The sequence below is a fragment of the Nicotiana sylvestris genome, chromosome 2 (assembly GCF_000393655.2).
Source record: "Nicotiana sylvestris chromosome 2, ASM39365v2, whole genome shotgun sequence".
Classification (NCBI taxonomy): Eukaryota; Viridiplantae; Streptophyta; class Magnoliopsida; order Solanales; family Solanaceae; genus Nicotiana; species Nicotiana sylvestris.
The window spans coordinates 157,502,334-157,529,262 of NC_091058.1; the positions used below are offsets into that span (position 1 = coordinate 157,502,334).

The following is a 26,929-nucleotide window of genomic DNA, read 5'->3' on the forward strand; positions in this document are numbered from 1 at the left end:
ACCGAAGCAGTAATCCCTGCAGAAATTGAGATTCCTTCCCTTCGGATCATCGCCGAAGCAAAGATTGATGATGATGAATGGGTCAAAACCCGTTTAGAACAGTTGAACTTGATTGACGAAAAACGATTGACCGCAGTATGTCATGGTCAATTATATCAAAGAAGAATAGAAAGAGCATACAACAAAAAGGTGCGTCCCCGGAAGTTTGAAGTAGGTCAGCATGTGCTGAAACGCATTCTTCCACATCAGGTTGAAGCAAAAGGCAAATTTGCTCCGAATTGGCAAGGACCATTCATTGTGACCAGAGTATTATCGAATGGTGCACTATGTTTAACAGATATTGAAGGCAAATGCATAGATATGGCGATCAATTCTGACGCGGTAAAGAGATATTATGCATAACTTTTTGAATGTTTGTATTTAGCACTATTTCGAAGATTGAAATGACAAAGGCAATTTATTCTGCTATCCAAACACTATACCATTTGCTTCCCCTTTGAGCCGTACTTGTTTCTTTCCTACCCTCTCTTGGAATCAATAAAATACAATGAAAAAAAAAATATATCAAAATTTTCACTATTATGTAGTGAACTACGTTTGACCTGATTCCTCAAAGAAGGATACGTAGGCGCCTCACGGCTCGGTCATAGGGTGCACCACATGCACAATGTGCACGGAAAAGAAACATTAAGAGACCCCAATCAAGAAACTGGGGCAGGAATTGTATTGGAAATAAAAAAGATTCCAAGAGTTGTAATTTTAAACCCATACCAAAGCTATTTAGCTTTTAATACCTTTTCCATTCCTAACCTTATACCAAAAAGACCTTTCGATGAATCTTAGAAAAATGCTGATGCAAGCAAATGAAGTGGTATAAACAAGGAAAGAAAGTAAAATGAGAGAGTCTTATAGGTGAAAACCCACACGGGCACCATAAGGTGACGGAAGTTGAGAGAAAAACAAAATGAGAGAGTCTTATTGGTGAAAACCTTCGCAGGCACCATAAGGCGAAAAAGAAGTGAAGAAGTGAAAAACGAGACAAATTTATCGGTGAAAACTCCTTAAAACAATTGAAAGGAGATTGATTAAAAGACTGGGTTGATTAATCCGAAATGCATACCCTGATCATTGGTGCCAGTAATTCCAATCAGATAAGTCCTTTATTCTTTTTCCAACAATCATCCAAAAATTGGATATTTCTTTTCATTCTATAATTGTCGAAATCAGCGTATTTCGTTACTAATAATCTTACTTTTTCCAAGCTTTGAGATAAGTTTTATTCCAAACAAATAAGAAAGAATGTCAAGGTATACTACCAAGATTCAAGGTTACAAAATACAGCCACGAAAGGTGGGAGATAAAAGTACGGGTGTAAGAAAGATGAAATCAAAAGAGGATCAGCAAAGTCAAAAGAAGCACATGATTACAGTTGAAAGATTTTGAAGGAAAACACACAGAAGGGAATCCTATAGTCAAGGATCAATTACAAAGACAAAGCAGTCTTTTCAATCATTCCAAGGCAATAAAGAGAGACGAAGAGAAACATCACCATCGGCAAAAATACCACAGCCAGCCACCCTGCTTTAAACTAACGAAGTTTTCTTTGATTTAAAACAGGGGAAAATACAATATTTGTGTCAGGAAATACCTGGTAAAGAATTAAAGAAGTCAGGCGTCCACCTGGAGAATGAGGACAAAGAATTGAAGAAATCAGGCGTCCACCTGGAGAATGAGGATGAAAATTGAACGAGTCAGGCATCCACCTGGAGAATGAGGATGAAAATTGAACGAGTCAGGCGTCCACCTGGAGAATGAGGATGAGAATTAAAGAAGTCAGGCGTCCACCTGGAGAATGAGGACAAAGAACTGAAGAAATCAGGCGTCCACCTGGAGAATGAGGATGAAAATTGAACGAGTCAGGCATCCACCTGGAGAATGAGGATGAGAAAAAAGAAGTCAGGCGTCCACCTGGAGAATGAGGACAAAGAATTAAAGAAGTCAGGCGTCCACCTGAAGAATGAGGATGAAAATTAAAGAAATCAGGCGTTCACCTGGAGAATGAGGATGAAAATTAAAGAAGTCAGGCGTCCACCTGGAGAATGAGGATGAGAATTAAAGAAGTCAGGCGTCCACCTGGAGAATGAGGATGAGAATTAAAGAAATCAGGCGTCCACCTGGAGAATGAGGATGAGAATTAAAGAAGTCAGGCGTCCACCTGGAGAATGAGGATGAGAAAAAGAAGAAGTCAGGCGTCCACCTGGAGAATGAGGATGAGAATTAAAGAAGTCAGGCGTCCACCTGGAGAATGAGGATGAGAATTAAAGAAGTCAGGCGTCCACCTGGAAAATGAGGACGAAGAAAGAAAAGAAGCAGTCGAGGCACCCACCTGAAGAACGAGGGAATGCAATTGAAGTGTTGAAACCAAAAGCCCACTCATGTGAGAAAGGAGCACACTTAGAATCAATAAAGCAGAGGAGTCAAACAGAATCCCCAGCAAGAAACAACAAGAGTTCCAAGAGGAATACGGAATAAGCCAAATGCCCAAGATTCACCAAGATATCAAGACAACAAGAAACGCAAGGGCATGATCTAGATAAGATTTTTATAATTCATGTACCATAGTCTAGTCTAATTTTGTATTTCCTTTAAAGCGAGGTGTAATAAGGAGGTCAGCAAGCAGTAATAGCAGCACGAAGCAGCAGTAACATCACAGTCCCACGGTAGTCCCAGCTACCCAAAACTTCCCGAACTACATTGACCTGATTCCTTTATAGCCAAGGATATGTAGGAAACCTTTGAAGCAGAGGTTCGGTCAAATCTTTCTAAAAATGCTTCCCACGGAGTATTCGAACGGGCAAAAATCGCTCGTATCCGCTCACTTTATCTTTGCACGAAAACTCTTCGAGTTTCCGCACAAAGAGGGGCAGCTGTGAGCACGTGATTTTTGCCTTACGAAAAACTACTCCAAAATAAATAAAATAAAATACATATTTGCATAAATATAGGATTTAATTATATATTTAAGAGATAATTTAAATAAAATCACAAAAATATGCATTGGTTCTATTTCAAACGTTTCATTGTGCGATTGATGTTTTGACTATGTGTTAAATAATTGTTATGAAGTAATTAATATTTTTTGTGTAAGGTTAAAAAGTGTTTTATAATTTTTATTAAGGTTTTTTATATAATTTAAATAAAAATAGAAAATTTTGTAATGGTGAAAAATTGGACCTGGATTAAAATCCAGGCCCAAGTGAATTAATTCCCTTCACAAGCCCAATCCCAACAGCCCCATGTCCGGTCCAATTCAAGCAGAATCAAACGACGTCGTTTGGTCACCCCTTATCAAGGGCCGTTGGATTAAATACAACCAACGGCCAAGATCTCATCACCCTAACCCAAGACCCTTACCCGACCCACTGCCCCGGTTCAACCCGTCCCCCTAACTTAAACCAAACGACACCGTTTGGTTAAGTGTGTAGATCTCAGCCCTCCATTCTACCTGATCCAACGGATAACATCAGTCCACCCCACCCCTATATAAATCCCAAACCCTTACCCCGGCCCCTAACTAAACACCCCCCCATCCTCTCCTGTTCATCGTCTTCCCAAACCCCCAATCCTAACCCTAGCCGCCCTAGGATTCCTTCGCCTGAAACCCGGCGGCATCAACGCCGCCGGTCACCACCTTAACACCCTATGACCCCCTGAACACCCTCTATCCGAATATGTTACCAGCTTGGTTCGAATCTCCCTGGAGGTTCTCGAATCTTCATTTGAAGATTCGAGCCAAGTTCAGATCTAGACCTAACAGTCCCAAATCGACACCACAGCTTCCCCTAGTCACCCTGAATATGGATCTATCGTTTGTTTGGTTCGAATCAGTGCGGAACTTCTCGAATCTTCTTTTGAAGATTCGGACCAAACAAGAACAGACTCAGATCCGTTTCAAACTAACACCAAATAACCCCTAGGCTACCCTCACCATTGTGTCATGTTTGGTTCTTCTCGAATCTGACCAGAAATGGTTAAATCCCAAATCGTGTTTTTAAGAACCCTAAAAATACCAAACTTCCGGATTCTGTGCCTATTAAATGAAGATTGAGGTTTAATCGACCTTAGTCGAAGTATTTTCAGTGGAAAATACTTCGACTAAGGTCAGTTTGATTTCAAACAAAAAGGTCCAAATCCAAGTTGAGTTCGAGTGAAGATTTAGAGGTATTTTCTATTTCTTTTTGTATTATTCTACATGTATTGTTGTCTGTTTTAATAGCTTTTTAATTTTTTCATATTTGTTTTGATCAATTCTGTCATTTCTGTCTACTTAATCCGAATGTGAATTGTTTCTGTTGGTTGTGATTGTTTACAATGTGTGTAATCGACTCGATTAAGTTCGTCGATTAGTTATATTACGAATTTTTCATTTCTGAAAATGTTGACTAAAACAGTCTGCTTCTATTATTTTAGATTAATTATTGACAAATGTTGTAAATAGTCAATTGATTAATGCTCGTCAATTAAATCATGATTGTCTGTGAATCAGTGAATTCAAATGTATGTTGTATATGTATTGTCTGAACATTAAAGTTTCAGGGCATTGTCAGTATTGACAATGATCCTGTGTGTGTTTGATTTTGGTTTAATGTTAAAGTCCAGTCTGAATTGTTATGATAATTTCAGAAATATGCTGTTATGATGTTAGTTCTGAATTCAGTGTAATATTGCTGTAATGTCCAGTTTGAATTCAAGCTTACAAAAGTTGGTCAAATACAATTGTGTTAGGAGGTTAATAGGATTGGTTTTAGCTGTAAATCAGAAAGATAACTAAGTTTGTACAGATTTTAGAATCTGTTTTGCTGTAGGTTCTGATTTTTTTTTCAGTAATAACATTAGGATTTCAGGGGCACTTCTGGGAATGAAACAGTAAAAAACAGGGTATTAATGCTAGTGTATTATAATGTAATGTTAGTTGCTATTAGTTAATAATACTAATGGGGAACAAGGGATAATGGGCTGCTGAAAATCAGGGAAAAGTTAGCTTAATGGGATTTAAAGTAGTAAAAGCAGTTTTTAATAGAATTTTTCTGTTTTTAAAAGATATAAGGGGTCCAAGAAGCACTAAAATTGCCTAGGACCAGCCCTGTATAAATACAGGAGCTGGACAGACAGTTAAGGAGGAGAGAATTTTTAAGAGAGAATTTTAAGAGAGAAAAACAGAATTTTGAAGAAAAAACAGAATTTTCATAGAGAATTTCTAAGGGCAGAATTTTTCAGAAGGAAGATTCTAAGAAAGAAAAAGAAACGCAGAGAGAATTTTTAAGAGATAATCTTTAAGAGATTTTGAGGGCTGAGATTTTAAAGAAAGGAAACCGAAAATAGAACACTCACATATACACTCACACACAGATACAGCATCAGAAACAGAAAATCAGAAACAAACTGAATTTGTAACTGAAGAAAAGCTGAAATCTGAAATATTGTTCTTGTGTTGAATCTGTTCAACTTTGTGTGATTCCACTGTTCAGTTAAAATCTGAAGTGTCTTTCAAAGTATCTTACTGTGCATCTGGGCTCTTCGAATCCTATTCTTGATCAGATTTACTGTGTTATCAGTATATTCTACTGAATTTGTTACTGCTGTAACTGCTGAAACTTACTTCTTCTACCTCCATTTTCAGGTATATGTCTTTTAAATTTTAAGTTGGAAAGAGATTTCAGCATGACCCGTCAATGAAGCTTGAATTGAAATGTTATTTTCCAATTGTCCAAGTTCATTAGTTCTAATTTCATTTTTATGTTAGTTAACTAATAGTGAATTCAATTTGATAGCTATGAGTTAAATTGTCTTATTTTGAAATTCATATAAAGTTTTGTAATAATGTTAGCTATTCCGAAATCTCATTGGTATAGATATACGTGAATTGTCAAAACAGGGAGTGAGGCATAAAAATGGGCCATTGATTACATCCCATAATACCATTAGTTAAATGTAATGATTAAGAAGTTACATTAGTAGAATATCTTGTAACAAATATGATTTTTTGTTTAGGTTGGTATAAGTTATTATATGGTATGATGACAGGTATAATCATATGAGTAAAGTAAGTTGGTATAGCTCATCATGATGTTAAAACGTTATGAATGTTTACGCCAAACAGTTAGGTTGTATGTAAGGTAACTTTGTTGAATTAACTTGCATAATAATGCCTTTTCTATAAATTCGATGCTTATCTACTTTCATAAAACAAAGTGACCAAATAATTAGGTCTATTAAGATTAAAACGAGTATGTGAGAATAAGTTGAGTTGTATATACACAAATGGCAACATCTTAAATCAATGGTAATTAAAAATAGAATCTGCATTAAGTAATCATGAAAATTCTCGGAAAATAGTTCCTTCCTTTATGAATCATTTATTTTCGGTTTCATATGCAATTTATTCTTTGGCATATTTATATATGTCACATTTGTTTTAAAGTTAGTATTAATCATATTTTTATTCTGTCTTTTGAATTTGAATAATTGGAATGAATATGATTTATATTCGGAAATTATAATCAATGGTCGATATTTAATAAATTGTGGATTATTTTCCAAAAATTTAAAGAATATCTTAAAACAAGATTTTTCGTGATATAACAAACATTTTTTTTGGAAATTCCATAATATCATTACAAATATGTTGCGCAATTAGGGATACGTTCGCGTACCCTGATTATACTTTTAAAAGCAAAATTTCGGATTATGCGTACGCGCAATTTCGAATGATTATTTAATAAAAGGATTTTTCTAAAAGCGTTAAATCAATTTCATAAAAATCCGATATGTACGGTTCATTATTCAATAAAAATAATTATTCTTGATTCAACGCAATCTCGAAAAAATGTGCTTAATAAATATATTGTCAGAAGTAATTGTGTACACGTGCGCGTGACACAATTCCGCATCTTTTTTAATTTATAACACGAATATACGTACGCGTAATTCGATTCAAAGAAGGTTTCTCAATCGTAATAAGTATAAGCGGTAGTAAAATCAGATAACATCAATATTTAATAAAATCAAGTTGATTAAGCCAATAATAAAAACAGTTAAGCGACCGTGCTAGAACCACGGAATTCGGAAATGCCTAACACCTTCTTCCGGATTAACAGAATTCCTTACTCAGGATTTCTGGTTCGCAGAAAAATAAACAGAGTCATATTCTCCTCGATTCAGGGATTATAATTGGTGACTTGGGACGCCTCAAAATTCCCAGGTGGCGACTCTGAAACAAATAAACAAATCCCGTTTCGACTGTCCTTTAATTGGAGAAAACTCCCCACGCGCCCTCGCGGGCGCGGGAAAAAGGAGGTGCGACACTCCCCAACAAAATGGAGTTGTGGAATGGAAGAACAGAACTCTTGAGGAAATGGCAAGAACAATGCTCATTGACAGTGGGATTGCAAAGAACTTCTGGGCTGAAGCTGTCAACACTGACTGCTACTTGGTGAATAGGTGCATGATCAAATCTCTCATGAACAAAACCTCCTATGAGTTGCTGAATGGAAGGAAGCCCAAGATGATTCACCTAAGAACATTTAGGTGAAAATGTTATGTTCTCAACAATGGAAAGGATCAACTTGGAAAATTTGATGCCAAGAGTGATGTAGGAATCTTTTTGGGGTATTCTTCTCAAAGAAAAGCTTACAAGATATACAACAAGTGGACTTAGTGCGTTGAGGAAAGTGTTCACGTAATCTTTGACGAGTCCATCCCTCATGTGATAAAATCAACAAGGATGATCAAGATGGGGAGCCCTTACTGGTTCAGGTGAAGTCATTGACATGACAAATAAAAAGGTAGACATGATGAGTCAAGTATGTCACACTTCCTTTTTTCGCCCCCGCGAGGGGTGAAGGAGTTTTTTCAATTAAAGGACAATCGAAACGAGATTTATTTATTTATTTCAGAGTCGTCACTTGGGAGATTTAGGGTGTCCCAAGTCACCAATTTAATCCCGAATCGAGGAAAAGAATGACTCTGTTTAACAGTCCGCGAACCAGAAATCTGGATAAGGAATTCTGTTAACCCGGGAGAAGGTGTTAGGCATTCCCGAGTTCCGTGGTTCTAGCACGGTCGCTCAACTATTGCATTTAGCTATTATCTGATTTTTTACATGAGTAACCTATGTGCTGATTCTACTTTTTACTGCTTTTACATATACATATTTATTCGAGAAAGTGAATGTCGTTTAAAGTATGTTTTCGGATTGCGCCGCATCAAATGAACCCGCAATATTAGGCATACTCTATTCAACGACTTAGGATTTGGATTCGAACCGCATAAAATGCCCACCCATATTTAGGAATGTAATTTACTAAAGCCGCGCCTAAAGATTCTAGCGCGTTATTATATTTTGGAAGGGCCATGAAATTCGCTAAACGGCCCTTCCCGACTTCAAAAAAAATCTTAAACCTTTACTGAGGGCCTCACAATTTTTATTTTTTTTTGTTTTTTTGTTTTTATTTGGCGAAGCTCGTCTCATTTATTTTTAAAAGGAAAGTAATTACATTTCTATTTTTATTTGTCTCTAAATTAAAAAAAACAAATCCTGGTTAATTACATGCTGAAAAAAAACCGTAACTTATTTAATTAATAGGTTACAACAGATGCTAGTGAAAAATTGTACTCGAACTTGTAAAAATGGAAAATTGTTTCGCGACTTATTCCATAAGCTAATATTACTAAAAAAATGGAATTATGTATACAAAAAAAGCGTACAAGATTGACTAAACGTTACTACAATTAGCCATTTTTAACTGTGGTGAGGTTAACTAAATGATCAAAGCTATAGACTAATTCATTAACCCTAATGGATCCGCAATTTAACTATACTCAATGCTTATTGAAACTACTCTACATTAGTGTAAGTATACTTAATCATTAATACATAAAATTATCGACTACTGCCTTTATTTATTTATTTATTTTTATTATTATTGGAACTATAATGTTGACACTACCTAACCACCTTACATTCACATTTTTAGCAAGTCCACAACCTATCTATGTGAGATTATTTGTAACATGAATTAATGCTAATACTTATGAGAGTATAATCACTTAAGAGGATTAATGAAAATTAGTTTTAACCATCTAAACGAAATACTAATCGGGTTTTGACTAAGTACTCTATCTCGTTTGTGGACTACTTGAATATATGCATGAAAACAAACAACTAACTAGAGATATGCTACTAACATGATCTACCCCATTAATCTAACAAAATTGAAAGGTGCATATTATATCAGCGCATGACCATTTATACAATTCCTTCTCTTTTCAGTCCAATTATACAAAAAAAATTAAAACAATTCATAAAGAAAAACTAAATAGACCAAATTGCCTACTATCTACTTTATTGAAGCGGTTGGATTTTATTGTTGCATTTCAACTTCAAAGCTTTATCACTACAAGATTCGAATGTGTACCTGGAATTCGAATTACAATAAGAGAGAAAAGAGGTCAGGAGCAACAATGTACAACAGTAGCACAACAACAGAATACCACAGCAAATAACAGCAACAAAAATTAGCAATAACCAATGTAACAATGGTCAGAACCAAACTGAAAACCCCGAAAAACCTGACTGAAAATCAGTAGCACTAAACGCAATCCACAGAGGCAGTAACAATGTTCTGATTTCAGTAGTAAAGAAAAGGACATCACTTTCAGTTTTTAGCTCTCAAAGTCTGACTTTTTTAGTTCTGAAAAATTAGCCTATCTCTCACTTTTAAGTTTTGAAAATTTCTCTTCTGTAAATTTTCCAGTCCCCTTTTCTATATTAACTCCTCCTATTTATAGGCTAGAACTAAACATTATTTATTCAAAGTTTTTTCACTTTCAGCATGTATATTCCCTCCCATGTGCATTTATACCCTTTTATCATTAATCCCATGCTTATTTTCTGATTTCTCACCCTTAAAGATACCAGACAGGGTGTATTCTGCACTACTAGTTCCCTTTTTATTAAATAATTCATTAATTTAATTGTACACTGAATATTAAACTGGCAGACCACTAACACTAAACATTTTAAATCTTTTAACACCCAAAAATACCCCTGAAAACCCCCTATTATTATTGCCCTGCCCTGACTCTTAACAATCTGTATTTAAACCTCTCTGATTTATAGCTACACCAAATCACTACACAGCTACAACCAATCCTTAAGTCAAATTCACACAAATGATTCAAGCATCAAAACAGACAAGTGATTCAGGTTGTACTCGTCCAAACAAAGCAGTCATAAACTAACTATTCGACGAAGTTGTTCAAATCGAATGTAGCTTATATCGCACACTCAAACAAACAGAAGAAAAACTTTGACCAAATAAAAGGTCTTGAAGAAGAAGGAGAACTAATGAACAAGACAAGATTTCAACCAACACTTAAAACCAAAAACAATAACAAAAAATAGATTAAAGGAACTAAATAATCTTGAAAGAAAAATCTGAAAATTGAACGAAACCAAGTCGAACTCGAATTTGAACTATTGGAGGTTGAATGGACTGTTTGTAAGTGTTGAAAAAGGATGAAGTAGAAGCTGGTTGTTTGGACTGTGGCGGACTAACTGGAGGGACGAGGGTGGTCGTGAGGAGCAGCAGCGACATCAGCTGGATTCGCATGCTGCTGATGGCGTCGAGCAGCTGGTTTGGGCAGTGTCGTTAGGTCGACGTGAAGCAGTGGTCGACGTGAAGCAGTGGGGAGGCGCTAGGGGCATCGACCAACAGCCATGGGATTTGTTTGGACATGATGGAGTTGTTGGGAAACGACTGAAGAAGATGAAGCACAGTAATGCCATTTTGCTATTGAACAACAAAGATGCAGATCTTCGTGAAAACCCTGACGGGTAAGACCATCACCCTTGAGGTCGAATCCTCCGACACGATCGACAACGTGAAGGCAAGGAAGCTACAGGAGGGAGCTAACGTGACGACGACGAAGCCACAGTCTTGAAGCAGCCATAGATGTCGAGCTCAAGCTCGACGACGGAGAAGACGAAGTAGTGGCAGCGGGGTCGTTTGGTGTGGCTATGGAGGTTCGATGATGGGGGAAAGAGCAGTCGATGGAGAGGTTGTGCGTGTGTGTGAAGGTGAGCAGCCATGGTTGGCTAGGGTTTGGGGTGAAGGTCTTTTGGAGAAGAAGAGAGGGGGTGGCGGATGGGTTTAGTTTAGGTTTTGTGGTTTTTTTCTTTTTTTGTTTTGTTTTGTGAAGTGTAAGGTAGGAAGATAGGGGTGTTGGGTATTTGGGTTATGGACCAAATAGGGTATGGGTCATGGGTGTGGGCCTGGTATTGTTTTGGGTTGGGTAGAAGTGTTTTGGGCCTATTTTTAATTCCGAAAATTGGCCCAATCCGAGTTTGTTCTTCTTCTTATTATTATTATTTTTTTCTTTTCTTTTAACTGATAAATCTAAAATTCTAAATTGAGTTATAAACTAAATTAACTCCAAAAATACTAAATAACTATTATCGCACATTTAAATAGCAATTAACGATAAAATCGTTTAGACGTTAAATGCTAAAATGCAACGTATATTATTTTTTTATGATTTTCTCATTTTGTAAAAACATACTTAAATAAATACTAAATGAAAATGCGACACATTTTATATTTTTATTAATTCAAACAAATAAACATGCACAGATAAAAATACAAATAATTAGACAAAAATACCACGAAAATACAAAAATTGCACACAAAGGAAAATTGTTTTATTTTGAATTTTTTGGGAGTAATTCTTTCATAGGGCAAAAATCATGTGCTTACAAAGTACAAGAGCCAAATGGAGACAATGCAACTTCTTCCTCAAGGGAACCAACTACCATAATTACAACCACCGAAGTTAAAGAAAGAGTGGTTGATGCAGTGCAAAGTACTCCACAGGTAGCTGAGAGAAGAATACAAGGGAACCAGTTAGATCTACCCAGCTCCTCTATAAATGAGGTTCAAGTGCCCAACTGTAAACACAAAAGCTCCCATCCTCTTGACAACATAATTAACCCTCTAGATTCAGGTGTGCAAACCCGATCAAAAACTAGAAATTCACTTGCCTTCTCAGCCTGTATTTCCCAAATAGAACCCAAAAATATCAAGAAATCCTTAAAAGATGCTGATTGGATAACAACCATGCAAGATAAGTTGCATCAGTTTGAAAGGAACAATGTATAGCATCTGGTACCTAGACCCTCAGATCGAACCATCATAGGAACCAGGTGGGTTTTCAGGAATAAGCTTGATGAACATGGAAACACTACAAGGAACAAGGCTAGACTAGTAGTTCAAGGTTACAATTAGGATGAAGGAATCGATTATGATGAGACGTTTGCTCCGGTTGCTCGCATAGAAGCTATTAGAATCCTAATTGCTTTTGCATCACATATGGAATTCACTCTGTTACAAATGGATGTCAAAAGTGCATTTCTGAATGAATTTCTTAAGGAAGAAGTCTATGTTAAGCAACCTCCAGGGTTTGAATATCATAAGCACCCTGAATATGTGTTTAAATTGGACAAGACATTATATGGGTTGAAGCTGGCTCCTCGAGCTTGGTATGAGAGATTGTCAAAGTTACTCTTAGAAAATGGTTTTACAAGAGGGAAAATTGACAACACCTTGTTCCTGAAGAAACGGGGGAGGAACCTGCTCATTGTTCAGGTATATGTTGATGATATAAATTTTGGGGCAACAGCTGATTCACTGTGTGAAAAAATTGCAAAACTCATGGGAAGTGAGTTTGAAATGAGTATGATGGGTGAATTGAATATCTTCTTGGGTATTCAAGTGAAGCAGTCCAAAAAGGGTACATTCATCTGCCAACAGAAATACATCAAGAAGCTCTTGAAGAGGTTTGATATGGAAGCATCAAAAGTGATATACACTCCCATTGCCACTGCTACTTGACTAGACATGGATGAGTCTGGATCTTCTGTGAATCAAACCATGTATAGAGGCATTATTGAGTCTCTTCTCTACCTCACTACCAGCAGACCTGGTATTTTCTTTAGTGTGGGGCTATGTGCAAGGTTTCAGTCAAATCCCAAGGAATCTCATCTGAAGGCTGCCAAAAGAATTTTGAGATATCTTAAGGGAACACAAGACCTGGTCCTGTACTACCCCTCAGGTGACAATTTTAATCTTATTGGGTATGCTGATGCTGACTATGCAGGTTATCTTGTGGACATGAAAAGTACTTCTGGAATGGCTCACTTTCTAGGATCATGTCTCATCTCATGGGGCACAAGGAAGCAAAACTCAATGGCTATTTCAATAGCTGAAACAGAATATGTAGCTGCAACTTCCTGCTGTGCTCAACTCTTATGGATCAAACAACAATTGAAAGATTTTGGTATGTATACTAACTGTGTGCCCCTTCTATGTGATACCACTAATGCACTCAACATGGCCAAAATCTAGTTCAATACAAAAGAACCAAGCACATTGATGTGAGACATCATTTTCTGAGGGATAATGTAGAGAAAAGGGCTTATTTTTATAAAGTTCTGTAGTACAAAAGACCAAATTACAGATATCTTTACCAAAGCATTGAGCAGAGAACATTTTGAAGAAATAGGCTGGAGTTGGGGTTAATAAAACCTAATTGAGAACCTGATTCCCATCAGTTGGCTATGAAAGTCACCTTCAGGTAACATTAGCTAAAGTGTTTTCCGGCCAAGTCTAACTCACTTCAATACCATTGCAGGTAGACACGCGTGATGATTATAGAAGCTGTCGAAGCACTACATGAGTGGTAAAAGAGGATTGAAATTTTTAAAGACAAGTCAATAACCTAGTTTTTGTACCACAGGTTAGTAGTCTTGTACATTTTTCATACATATCTTAAAAAGGTGCGAAAATCAAGTGCCATGTCATCCAACTTTTCAGACCCTGCGGTCATGTATTTTCATTTCAAATCCCTTCATCTTCCTCTAAAATATTGCAACTCCCCACACACTACCGCCGTTTCAGAATCGGTTTCTCACTCTCTCCCTCATAATTATCTTCTCTTATTAAAACCCTCTTCTTTTCTTGAACGATCATACTTCTCTCATCAGACCTTCTCCAAAGAATTCTCAACTGTATCTCTGAAATGGCTGAAAATCACCCAATAATCCCTTCTTTAGTTGAGATCATCCCAGAAAAAACCCTTGATTCTTCCGTCCTTGATGAACCCTCTGTTACCATTCCAGTCTCAACCACTGAAAACACCTCCAGACCAGATTTCCATACACCCTCTAGTTCTCGTGCAACTCTCTTAGACCTCTCTCTCACTCCAAATGATGAGAACTCAGAAACCCCAAAATTCGATAATCCTTCATCTCTATCGACTGAGATTCTCACCAACAAAAGCAAGGGTGGAGAACAGGGTAAAGTTCCAAAGATTATAGAGGTCTCAGGGGTTACTGGTGGTCAATCTACAGATGTTCTTGCTCCTGAGTTTATGGGAACCATGGAGTCTCTAGAGGAAGAGGCCGTCACAAACATACTGGTTGTATCTGCAGATGGAATAGTGCATGAGATAATCTCTGGTATGCTCAAGTCTTAGAGGAATAAGACACATGGGTAAGTGGAAGAAGGAGCCGTGGTGATTTTTGAAAACTCTGCACCAGCAGAAACTTCTAAGACTTCTCGTGAAGGACCTGACCCCTCTCTAGAGGAAACAGGTCAAGGATCCTCTTCCCAGGTCAGTTCTGCTCCTGCTCCCTCTCCACACTTTGCTGTTGAGCCCTTGGAAATTCTGGTTCCTAAGATAAGGTCTAGTGATGAGGAAGATCAAGATAACATTGCTCTGGATGCTTTTATTATCAAGAGAAGGACAATTATAACTCCTGAGTCTTCTACTAATCGACATACTACTAGGTTGCAATCAAAAGAGGCTTATGAGTCTGCCCTACAAAAGAGCAAAAGGAGCAGTAAGAATAAAAAGAAAAGGCTAGTAAAGAATGGAGAAGTGGTATGTGACAAGGCTATTCCTGTGGTGGAAGTTGATGAGGAAGCAACAGAGGAACCTAGTTCCTTGGTTAAAAGATCCCAGAAGAAGAAGCAATCTGCTTCAGAGGGAGGTGTTGCTACAACAAGTTCAAGATTAGTGAAAAGTGTTGGAAAGCTGAAAGAAATAGTGAGTGACCAATTATTATCTGATGAGGATGTGTTGGACAAGTCAAGTGGAAAAAGGAAATTAAGTGTGAAGTCTGGAAAGAGGAAGATGGAAATTGTGAGGGAACCTGATTCTGCAAAGAGAATTGTGGAAATCTATCCGCTAAAGAACGACTAAGGTACCAAAGGTCTTGTGGGTCGCAATTTTGACCCAACAATTTCTGACATGGCCGGGATGAGATAAGTAATTGAGATGGTCAAGTTTCAGTAGTGGGGACATATGTTCACAATGGATGCCCCCAAAGTCTATGAGGATGAGGTCCAAAGCTTCTATAACCGACCTCTTTCTTGTTGACAATGACCATATTTGTGCTTTAGTAAATGGGATGGATATTGTGTTTGATGTTGCTCTGCTTGGGAAAATTCTTAAAGTCCCTGCTGATGGTAAGTCTTCTATGAAGGATGTGTATGGGTCAAACTTCAGAAATGCTATTGTAAAGGATGGTGCAAACCAGAAGGGGGAACAGGTTCACAAGAAAGCCTTGTTTCTAGTTTATCAGTTATTGTTTGAATTGGAACAAGGTTCTTCTACCCCGTGATGAGAGGAGGTTCATTACTTCCAAGTATGACTTGTATCTGATGGAGGCACTGGATGGATTTACAGCTGTAAACTTGCCTGCCATCATGATTGAGCATATGCAGAAAGTGGAGACTTTCAAGGATGGAAACCATGGTCTTCCATATGGGTTTCTTCTTACGCACGTTTTTTAGTTCTTCAAAGTGCCATTGGGACAGTGCAAAGTAGGGACCAAGAAGCAGACCTTCTCTCAAACGACTTTGGAGGAATGTGAGTGTATCAAAAAGAATGGAGGGGTAGGCAGGACTTCGACAATATCTCAACTCATCAATGCTCAAAACAATGCAACTGAGGAGATTCAAAAGTTGAAGGCAAGAAACGCTATCCTGGAAGGTCAGTAGGCCCAAGGGGCCCCAGGGTGAAATGAGGAGATAGCTCGTCTGACAAAAAAAAATGTTGATCTCAGGGCCCAAGTGGAGAATCTGAAGGAGAAACTGCTCACCAAGAAAATATTGGCGAATGCACGAATAGACCTAGTTCTCAACACCCTTACTGCAGCTTCCAAGCCCTCTCCTCCTAGTGTCCCTTAGGCAGCCCTTTCAGTGACCAGTTTCTGGATTTTATGTTATTGTTTTGATGACTTGGCAGTTGTTTTTGTTTCTTTTTGTGATATGGATGGGATATGCTTGTACTGCTCCCGCTGAAAACTATCCAATCTTTTCCTTTGCTGTATAGCAAAGGCATATGTTTTATATATAAAAACTATCCTCTTTTGCTATCTAATGCTTATGTTTCTCTGTTTCTCTTTTCTATCATGTTGTGTACACATATGTGGCATAGGTTAGCTAGGTTAGACTTCTTTATGCTAATTGCTTGCTTGTGTATTTTTAATGATGCCAAAAGGGGGAAATATAATTAAAATAGAGATCTGATTAAGGGGGAAGCATAGAGTTAGGGGCAACTTCTGAAGTTCATATTGCTTCATCTGGTTAATTTTTCTCTAAACATGGGTTATCAATTTCTAAGTTTGTCATCATCAAAAAAGGAAAAATTGATGGGTTTACAATGTCTTAGCTTTATGTTTTGATGATCTAAAAAACTTACTGTCAAACAACCAGATAAGGAACCTGACACACTTGAGACACATTGCAATTCAACGAACTCCAGCTAATGTGAACTGCTACAACTTTAGAAGATAGTGAACCAACATAAGGACTTGATACCCTTGTGTGTCCCTGACAGCATTACGAAGTCAACTGTGTACAACTAGAAAGTGACTGCCTGCACTGTACACAGAAATAGTGCAGCACAGTTCTGCAGTCACTTGACCTTTGACCAACCAAGTGATTACATCATTCAAGTGATGTCATCCAAATTGTATTAACAAGAGTATTACAACAAAACATCACTTGAACACTTGAGAATTTATTCCAAGCATTGAAGCTATCTGATATTCGAGCATTCAATTCTCAAGTGCATCAAGAACAAAGTTTAACACTACTACGGACCAGTTCCTAAATCTAGTATCTTGTTGTCCTTAGTTGAGTTGTAACTTTGTAATTATTCTTCATTGTAAATCATACTTTGCTTATCTAGAAGCGTTGCTTAGGAACCCTTTGTAAAACCATAAACCCTTAGTGTTTGTGCCGTGACTAGAGTTAGTCATGAGTTGAAGTCTTTGTAATAGGTGTATTACAAAGTGTCTTGTAATAGGTGTATTTCAAGTTAGTGATGGATTACGAGTTTAATTCCTAGATTGCATAGGTTGTAATCTAAATTTGCTCACAGTGAAGTTGAAATCCTACCAGTGTAGGTCGTGTTTTTTTATCCCCTTGAGCAGGGATTTTTCCACGTAAAACTCCATGTCTTACTTACTTACTTACTGTTTCATTAGCATTCTCAGTGGAAACTCATAAGAGGACCTGGTCTCTCTATAGTTTGGTGGACTCACATAAACTATCATACTGGTTTTTCTGAGGTCTGGTGTGCCCGCACCTACCGAACTTTGGGTGCAAGTGCAGAGCCACATGAGAGGCAGAGATGGAGAAGAAGCACATTTTGGGAAGGCCAGATAAGTCCACAGATGTAGAGAATGGGATGCATATGCAGGAGTGATGAATCGGATTTTGAGGCACAAAATCGGAAGAGTTTCACAGAAATGGGAGGTTCATCGCACATGTGAAGTTGAAAAAGTGGAGGATAAGGTACGAGTGATCTGGGCCTGAGTGTTTCTTGATAGAAGCGGAGTCTTGGTCGTAGAAGCAACACCGCAGAAGCAGCATGTTGTCCGTAAAAGTGAAATCTCTAGGCAGAAGCTTATAAATTAGGGGGTTTGTTCATTTTGTCATATTTTGAGTTGGGGACTTGAGATTTAGGTGATTTTCACCACATGAATTGGGGTAATTATTTTCTATTCAGTTTTGATTATATTTCATGAATCCATCTTGTTTTTGGCATTTGATTAATGATTTTAAAGGAGAAATTGAGGGATTTTTGTGTACACTTTAATAAAAAGCATTTTTGAGTTTTGAACATCGATTCAGAGTTGGATTTGAGTGAAACTAGTATGGTTGGACTCGTAATTGAATGGGTTATCAGATCTTATAAGTTTTGTCGTGTTCTGAGGTATGGGCTCGGGTTTGACGTTTTGGTTGACTTTGGGCTTTTGACTAAAGACTCAGTCTCTATCGATTGAGTTTGTTTACTTTGGCATTATTTGATGTTCTTTAGTTGCTTTTGGCTAGTTTAGAGTCGTTTAGAGGTTGGTACGCACATGATGGCATTTCTAGAGTATTGTTTGGCTTGCTCGGTATTGAATTCAGCTTGTTCGAGGTAAGTAACTTATCTAAACTTGGATTTGAGGGTATTTAACCCCAGGAACTGTGTTATAAGAGATATATTAAGGTTACGTACATGCCAGGTGATGAGCGTGTGGGTGGGCATCGAGAAAATCATGATTCTAGTCGACTATCAGACTGTGACCAGACTTATTTATATCTTGTTACATCCATGTTCTTCCTACTTGTTTGATTGTATGAGCCATGAACTGTGTTAGAAATTATATTTAGGCTATGTGCTTATTTGGTTGAGACCTAATGAGGCTATTTCTATTATTTTGAGTTATCTGCTCTAACTGTAATCATATACCCAGTCATGATTCTTCATTTACATATCATATCTTAGTCTCTATTCATCATTCATTGTTACCTTGTATTATCATTGTTTGGGCTGATTGGCATGAGATTTGTGAGCCCAAGAGACTGGAGAGATTGATGACTGAGTTGGGGCCTGATGGCTGAGTTGTGAATGATATTTGTGGGATCGGGCTGCACACCGCAATAATTATTTATGGGATTGGGCTGCATGCCACAACTGACTTTATTGGCTCATTATGAGATCATCCTGCACGCTGCAGCATGCCATGTTGGCTTATATTAGCGCTTGGGCAGTATTCACCCCTCAAGAGTTTGACATACCAGCAGTTAGTGCGGGTACCGTGTGTAGGGTGACCGAGTGCTAAGTGATGAAGTGCGCTGAATGATTGAGTGTGAGACAGTTAGACTGAGTACTCTTAGAGTGTGAGTACATGAGTTTATCACTGTGAGGCATTACACTTGACATGCATACTTGACATATAGGCATAGAGATGAATTTCCTTATGCTATAAGGTATTGTGACATTCATGACTTGACATGCATATTGACATGTAGATATAGAGATGTACTTTCCTCATGCTATCTAATAATAAAATATGTTATCGGTTGTTGAAAGGTTTTTGGAAAAATCACAGTTTCCTGATATACTCATATTTTGGTGATTTAGGTAAAAGATTTGGATGTTACTGTTTTACTTGAAAAATCATGCCTATATTCCGTAACTGTGAACGGGTTGAGCATCATATCTTTGAGTTATTACTTGTACTAATTTTATTGTATTATTACGAGTTGTTCTTTTTTATTGGTGTTGAATTGTGATCATTGTCCAAGCTCGTCACTGCTTTTAACCTAAGGTTAGGTTTGTTACTTATTGAGTACATGGGGTTTGTTGTACTCATACTAGACTTGCACCTTGAGTGCAGATTTGGAGCTGATGTTGTTGTGTATGAGGGAGTTGGCATTGGATATGTATCTGTGTTCCGATTATAGCTGCCTCTTGTCCTTGGTAGCTTTGGATTTCTAAATCTATTTATTTATATCTCGAACAAATGATGTATTTATTCCATACCAGCTTTGTAAACTCTAAATTTTAGAAGCACATAATTTGTACTACCAGTCCTTGGGTTGTTGTATAATGTTCAACTATTTTATCATTTAATTCTCGGTAAATCTCATTTGAATTGAATTATTATTAATTGGCTTACCTAGTGGGTTGGGTTAGGTTCCATCACGACTAGTTGAATTTTGGATCGTGACAAGTTGGTATCAGAGCTTTAGGTTCATAGGTTCTATGAGTCATGAGTAAGTGCATAGTAGAGTCTTGCGAATCGGTATGATGACGTCCATAACTATCTTCGAGAGGCTACAAGGCATTTAAGATAAAGTTTCCATCTTTATTTCTTTATCGTGCATCATCGATTCAGCTAGAAGCATACCTTTTTAAATTCCTTCCACTCTCTCGTATGCCTAGTATCAGTTGTGCATCGACCGCTTGTGATTCCATGGATGAGGTGCGAGATGTATTTTATGTGTTTTGGTGATGGGCCGGTCTGGAGGACTTGAGTCCAAGTTTAAACCGTAGCTTAATCTTGGTAGTTTCAGTTGTATGAGTATGTGCTTTTGGACCTATGTCTGGTAGTGTCCCTGGGAGCGGGACTTAAGGCTCAATGAGTGGTTAGATGGTTGTGTGATGAGTATGATGTGATTTCGGTATGCGCTCAGATGGTTTGGATGTGGCGAGAAGAGCTTGTTTGGAATGCGGAAAGGACTATTGGATGTTTGAATTCTGTCTTGATGTATTGTACAGTCTCTAGTTATGATCATATTGTGGGATCTTTCATGTTGTTTATTTGTGAAACTAAGTAGATTCTCATGTCTTATTGACGAGTTCAGACTCAGGAAGATTAAGTGATTGTGTGGTAGTTGTGGCTGCGAAAGGGTACGTAGAGATATTAGTTTTAGGCTGAGCAGGTGGGTTATCATCTAAGGGGTAATCCATGGATGTGTGATCCTTATGATGTTATGTGGAGAGTTTCTTTCTACCAGTGGGCTATATGTGTTGCAATTTGAGTTTGGATTAGTTGTGAAAGTTGACCTGACTGTCACGAGGGTGAATGCGAGCTTGGCAAATGATTTGAGGTATTATATGGTTTGTGTTGCATGAGTTTATGAAGGGTTTAGTTGAATTTCAGTGCATTATTATGGCAACAATAGAGTATAGGTAATGTGAGTTATCAAATGTCTTGTTCTATGGCTTTCAGCCAATGGGGGAGTCTGCCATCGGCAATTTGATTGCATGGTTATGTGTTGTATTGGTTTAGTTTGAGAATACTTGTGCATTGGTTATGACTTGCAGAGGTTATGATTGAGGATGACTCGAGTAAGGAAATTTTTGGATACGGGTTATATTACACTTTATGGGTATATGGAAATCATGGAATGAGTTGAGTTGTTATTCCTGAAGGATGCAGTGTGCATGGAGTAGGAATTTACTCGATTGCGGTAAGGCAGGGTTACTTCTTTAGGTATTGTCATGCTAATATGGCACAAGTCGTTCGTCCCATTTGGGCGATACAATTGAGATTTGAGCAGAGTGGATGACTCTCGAGAAGGTTCTAATGAATTCAAGATTTATATGTGGTAGTTGAGAATTTTTCGAATTTATAGATGGATAAGATTTGAGATTTGCATTTGATGGTGTCGTTACTCCATATATTTCTATATCATTATGGATTTTATATTTCAATAACAGAGAGGTTAAGTAAATGACTTTAGATTCACATAAGGTCTATTCATAGTGGGTAACACGGATGCAGTATTTTGGGTGCTCAAGAGGGAATACAGTGGCTTGTAGGCTTTAAGACGACATGATTTCATGCTAGGATCTCTTGAGGTCAGCTTTAAGTAATAATCATGGTGTTCTGGAAAGGAGAAGCATTAATTTGAAGGTAATCCAGAAGGAACTCAGAGAAATAGGACAGTTTGGTGGTAGATTAGATTAATATGTAATGGAAATGTTCGGTTCTTTTAGTTTCTATAATATGGTGAGTCTCTACAGGTGTTTTGTGGCAATACTCTTGGGTTTGGCGACCTGCGTGACTTGGTTGAGTTAGAGGGATTCAACTTCAATGGCTTGGTTATATGCAAATGGGTTTCATATTCTCGATAATTTCTGCCACAATTTGAGATGGATATTATCTATAGGTATGAGGGGTATGTTGCGTGCTATGATTTTCTCCTGGACGGGATCAAGCGGAAGGTTTCTAGCTAATTGAGTATGGATTCTGCTTGTGACTCAGCGTTGATAATGAGGTTCTCATGTTTTTATATGATGGCCTAATAGTGGCGATGGATGGTGTGCGATTGGAATTTGCATGTGCAGGTATATAGTGCAGTTTTAAAAGGAAGGTCATGAATTCTTAGAAAGCATGTGCGGTTTTAGATGATTAGATAAATGCTATTACTACTTGGTATTACCTGAGAAGGGTGCGCATTTCAGAAGGTGCGTTGTGTTCTGACTTACAGATGCTTCATTGGTATTGCGGTATTCACCTAGTTGATCGACTGCCAATGTTCAGATTTTGTTATGCGGAAGAAGAATTATAGTAGTATTCCTCGTGGGATGATTATGTATAAGAGATGTGTTAGACATTGGGGTGGTGGAGTTGGGATCAGCTATGGTGATTCGTGTGTTCTATGGATTTGGAGACTAGAGTTCTCAAAAGCAGATTGTTTCGTGGTTGTGGACTGTGAAGATGTGGCCAACGTTAGCCAGATGGTAGTATGTGTTATGGTTAGGTTATTGTGTACTTTTGGAGGGCTATTTGTCCATATGGGGATGGTCGGAGTTGATTTCGGGGCCCATTGGTAGGCCCAATAAGGACTTGTATTCTACACCAATTCGGATTTGTTGACTCATAACTTCTAGTGTTGAAGGGTGTGTCATTTGGTTAGAGTTGAGCTTGTTCGTGTTCTGAGGTGTTCTATGTGTTACTCTTCTATGTTACGAGGGTTTGTGATTTATTGGTTATATGCACATATGATGCGGTTCTGTTTGGGTCTTGTAGCAGAATTCGAGCGAGATGGTTATTAGGGTGTTGAATGGTTGAGTGTGCCTTGGTTATGTTCTTTCCTGTTTGTGGTATATGGTTCTATCCGTTCCTTTATGGTTATAGTCATGCACTTCATGTACTTGATGTTGAACTGCATGTGGTTGTTGATTTTTTTGAGCTTTGTGACTTGAGGTATTTCATATGGACCGGTGTTTGGATAGGGTCGCACTTTGTAACGAGGTTATGCTGGGGTATGATCCTTTGTGATAGATACATATGTCTTGGTTCTACTATGTGTGGTGGGTTCATAGCGTTGCGTTATGATGGTACTTGTTGAGATTGTAGGATGGTTCTCTTATTTGAGTCATTTCTCATGTTTGAGTACACTTAAATTAATGTTTATTGGTGCACAGATTGCACGGTTGTGGCTTTAGGTTTTATTGGTGTGGCATATCAATAGAATAGTTGTGTTTGATGAGATAAGGTCATTGGACCTAGAATAGATACTATCAGATTTGATTACGGTATGTTTGGAAGGATAATATCGGAAATCGGCTAAGAATTTGGCTTTAGCTCTTGTCGGACTAGAGAGAGAGAGAGAGAGAGAGTGCTCTCCATGACTTGTTGATCTAATGAATGGTTATGAGTTTCTGCCTGTTCTTTTATCATCGGCAGTGTACAACATTTTTGAATGAGGTTTTATTTAATGTGAGGTTTATTACCGGTATCGGGTTTGTTTTGATCAACTACAGTGATCAGGAATTAATATTACGAGTATGCGAGTTATGTGGTATATCAAGTAATTACATCTTAGGTTATGCTTACGGCTTGATACAACTTGTTCATACTTATACATTGTGTAGATGCGAGACTTGAGTCTTGTAAGGAATTTCGGATGTTGGAAATTGGGTTCTAAGGATTAGAGACTAATGTTGAAGTAATGATCTTCAGTTATGTTTTGTTGTTAGGCTTACATGGATTGGGGTGACGTGGGATCACTCCAGGTACGTGCATGTAAGGTTACACGGCGATTTGATAGCTTTGGAATGACTCTTGGCACGTTCGAGGACAAACATATGTTTTAATTGGGAGAATGTAATACCGGTCATTTTGAGCATTTGCACTTCACTTAGTGGTTTTAGGGCATGAGTAGCTCCGTATGATGTATTATGACTTGTGTGTATCGTGAGTTTCGGTTTTCGGGTGATTCGGGATTAGTTTGGAAGAATGAATTTCATGTTTGAAGCTTTAAGTTGGAAGAGTTGACCAAGTTTGACTTTTATGTATCCCCGGATCGGAGTTTATATCATTCCATTAGGTCCGGATAATGATTTGGACTTGGGCGTATGCCCGTATTTGCACTCGAATTTTTCTAAAAGGTTTCGACACTAATTGGCAAAAGTTAAAAATTTGAAGGTTTGGAATGTTCATAAGTTTGACCGAGAGTTGACTTTTTTATATCGGGTTCGAATTATTGTTTCAGGAATTGGAATGGTTTCATTACATCATTTGGGACTTGTGTGCAATATTTGAGATCATTCCGGGTTGAATTAATATAGTTCAGCATGAGTTTTGAAAGTTGAAAGTTTAAAAGTTCTTCAAGTTGGATTTTGAGGTATGATTCGTCGTTTTGATGTTGTTATGTGTGAATTGAGACCTCAAATAGGTTCGTGTTGTATTTTATAACTTGTTGGTATATTCGGACGTGGTCCCGAGGGGCTCGGGTGAATTTCGGACGAGTTCGAATCATCTTTGGAACATGTTGGTTATGCTGGTTTTTCTGAAGTCTGGTGTGACCGCACATGTGGAACTTTGGGCACAGGTGCAGAGCCATAGGAGAGACACATGTCACACCTCCTTTTTTCGAAGATAGGGAGTTTTTTCACTTAAAGTGACATTATTTGAAATGGGACTATTTAATTAATCAGAGTCACCACTTGGAATAATTATTGTGGTGTCCCAAGTCATCGATTTATTTAAAAATCCCAGATCGAGGAAATTGACTCTATTTTACGGTCCGCGAAATACAGAAGATAGGGTAAAGTATTCTGTTAACCCGGGAGAAGGTGTGAGGCACTCCAGAGTTCCGTAGTTTTAGCACGGTCGCTCAACTATTAATATTGGCCTAATTATCTGATTTTTACATGTTTAAAACTTATTATGCATTTTATCTTTTAACGCTTCTATGCCGCTTTTAATTATCAATTATGAAATTTATTTAAAGAAGTCGCAATGTTGTGCAATTATCGTTTTTGTACACATCGCAAATCACGCTGGGTAAAATGCACCCGCAATCTACGACATATTTATTTTATTATTATTTGAAGTTGGCGGTCAAGTCACGCGAAGCATGCACTTGAATTTGGAAATTAAGTGTCATGACTATGCCATGAGAATCATACTCATAACCACGGCAATTCATATTATTAATCGCGCCTAAAGCAAGCTGTAATATTCCTAAGTCATTTTCCTAAATTAATTTGAGATTATTGTGAGGCAACGAGTTATGAAATAAATTTGTGGGGAAGGATGTATGAATTAATGTTTATTTAAAGATGTGCCAGCATACGAATAACTTCTTACTCTAAGCCGTTAAAATAATCCTTTTTAACCCAAAAATTAACCCCCCCCCCCCAATTTCAAGGCAAACTAAATCAATTAACGGCGTCAGAGCAATTGAATAAAGCTAAAGAACATAAGAGCATTAAGCAAAATCACTAGAGCTATGACAAACCCATAACGATTTGTGCATTGTTTTTCAAGTAAATCGACGAGAATCTACTAATATGATATTATGGAATCTCAGTATTCACCGGCACTTGAAGACCATTAGGACATGAAATATACAACAACAATATGATTCAAACTTTCAGTTAAAATGGAGGTAAATACCAAAGCATAGTAAAATCAGAAGTCACTAATAAACTAAGGAATAGAGCATCCATTTACCCATTATGCATACATGAAACTAAGAACTCAAAATATCATACCAGTACCAAACAAATATATAAGCATATTTCATTTGAGGTATGGAAACATTCATAAAAGAGAAAAATTTATAACGGACAAAGTATAAGAAATGGTCTAGTTCCCTTTCATTTTTGAAGCTCCATTAAACAGAGGGTCTCACATTTAAACAATTATTTAAACCAAAATATGTTACCTCTAAGCTGACGTACAGAGAATTTTTCTTCGAACGAATTGAGACCGGAAACCACGATCGGCAAACTCAAACGCAACCTCAATTAATACCCGTTTAATCCCAACTGAGAGAACCAATGCTTCAATGGGGTTTAGTGACTGGTTAGAGGTGCTCTGCAGCTTGTTTATGGGCTGTTTCGAGAGTGGAAACTGGGCATTTTCAAGCTGAAATTTGTGAGAATTTCACTTGTTTTTAGATGAAGATGTAACGACCCGACCGGTTATTTTGCTTTCTAAAATCCTGTTTCCCTAAATAAGACTTTTCGTACTTGCCTTTACTGATTTATGACTTGCGGGGATAGTTAGTTTGGGATTTGGAAGAGTTCGGGTTGAAATCGGAACATTTGGTTCCTTAAGGTTGGCCTAAAAGGCCAAGTTTGACTTCGGTCAACATTTTAAGTAAACGACTTCGAAATCGGGATTTGATGGTTCCAATAGGTTCGTATGATGATTTCGTACTTGGGCGTATGTTCGGATCGAGTTTTGGATGACCTGGGAGTATTTTGGTGCCTAATAGTGAAAGTTGGTTCTTGAAGGTTTTAGAAGTTCTTTAAATTTGGTTTGGAGCGGACTTTGAAGATATCGAGCTCCAAACGAAATTCTGAGATTAGGAATAGTTCTGTAATGTCATATAAGACTTGCAAGTAAAATTTGGTGTCATTCCGAGTAGTATAAGTACGTTTCGGCATATTGGAAGTAAATTGAAGAACTTGAAATTCATAAGTTTGATTCAATTGGTTTTGGGGTGTGATTCTTAGTTTTAATGTTGTTTCGGGTTTTCTGAGAGTTCGAGCGAGTCCG

General features: G+C 37.7%; 1 protein-coding gene across 1 annotated transcript; it reads left to right on the top strand.

The window, feature by feature from the left end:
- Positions 1–12,956: 12,956 nt before the first annotated feature.
- LOC138885849 (secreted RxLR effector protein 161-like) lies at positions 12,957–13,463 on the top strand. Its single transcript, XM_070166835.1, has one exon. The coding sequence runs from the start codon at positions 12,957–12,959 to the stop codon at positions 13,461–13,463; it is 507 nt and encodes a 168-aa protein (XP_070022936.1).
- Positions 13,464–26,929: the final 13,466 nt, after the last annotated feature.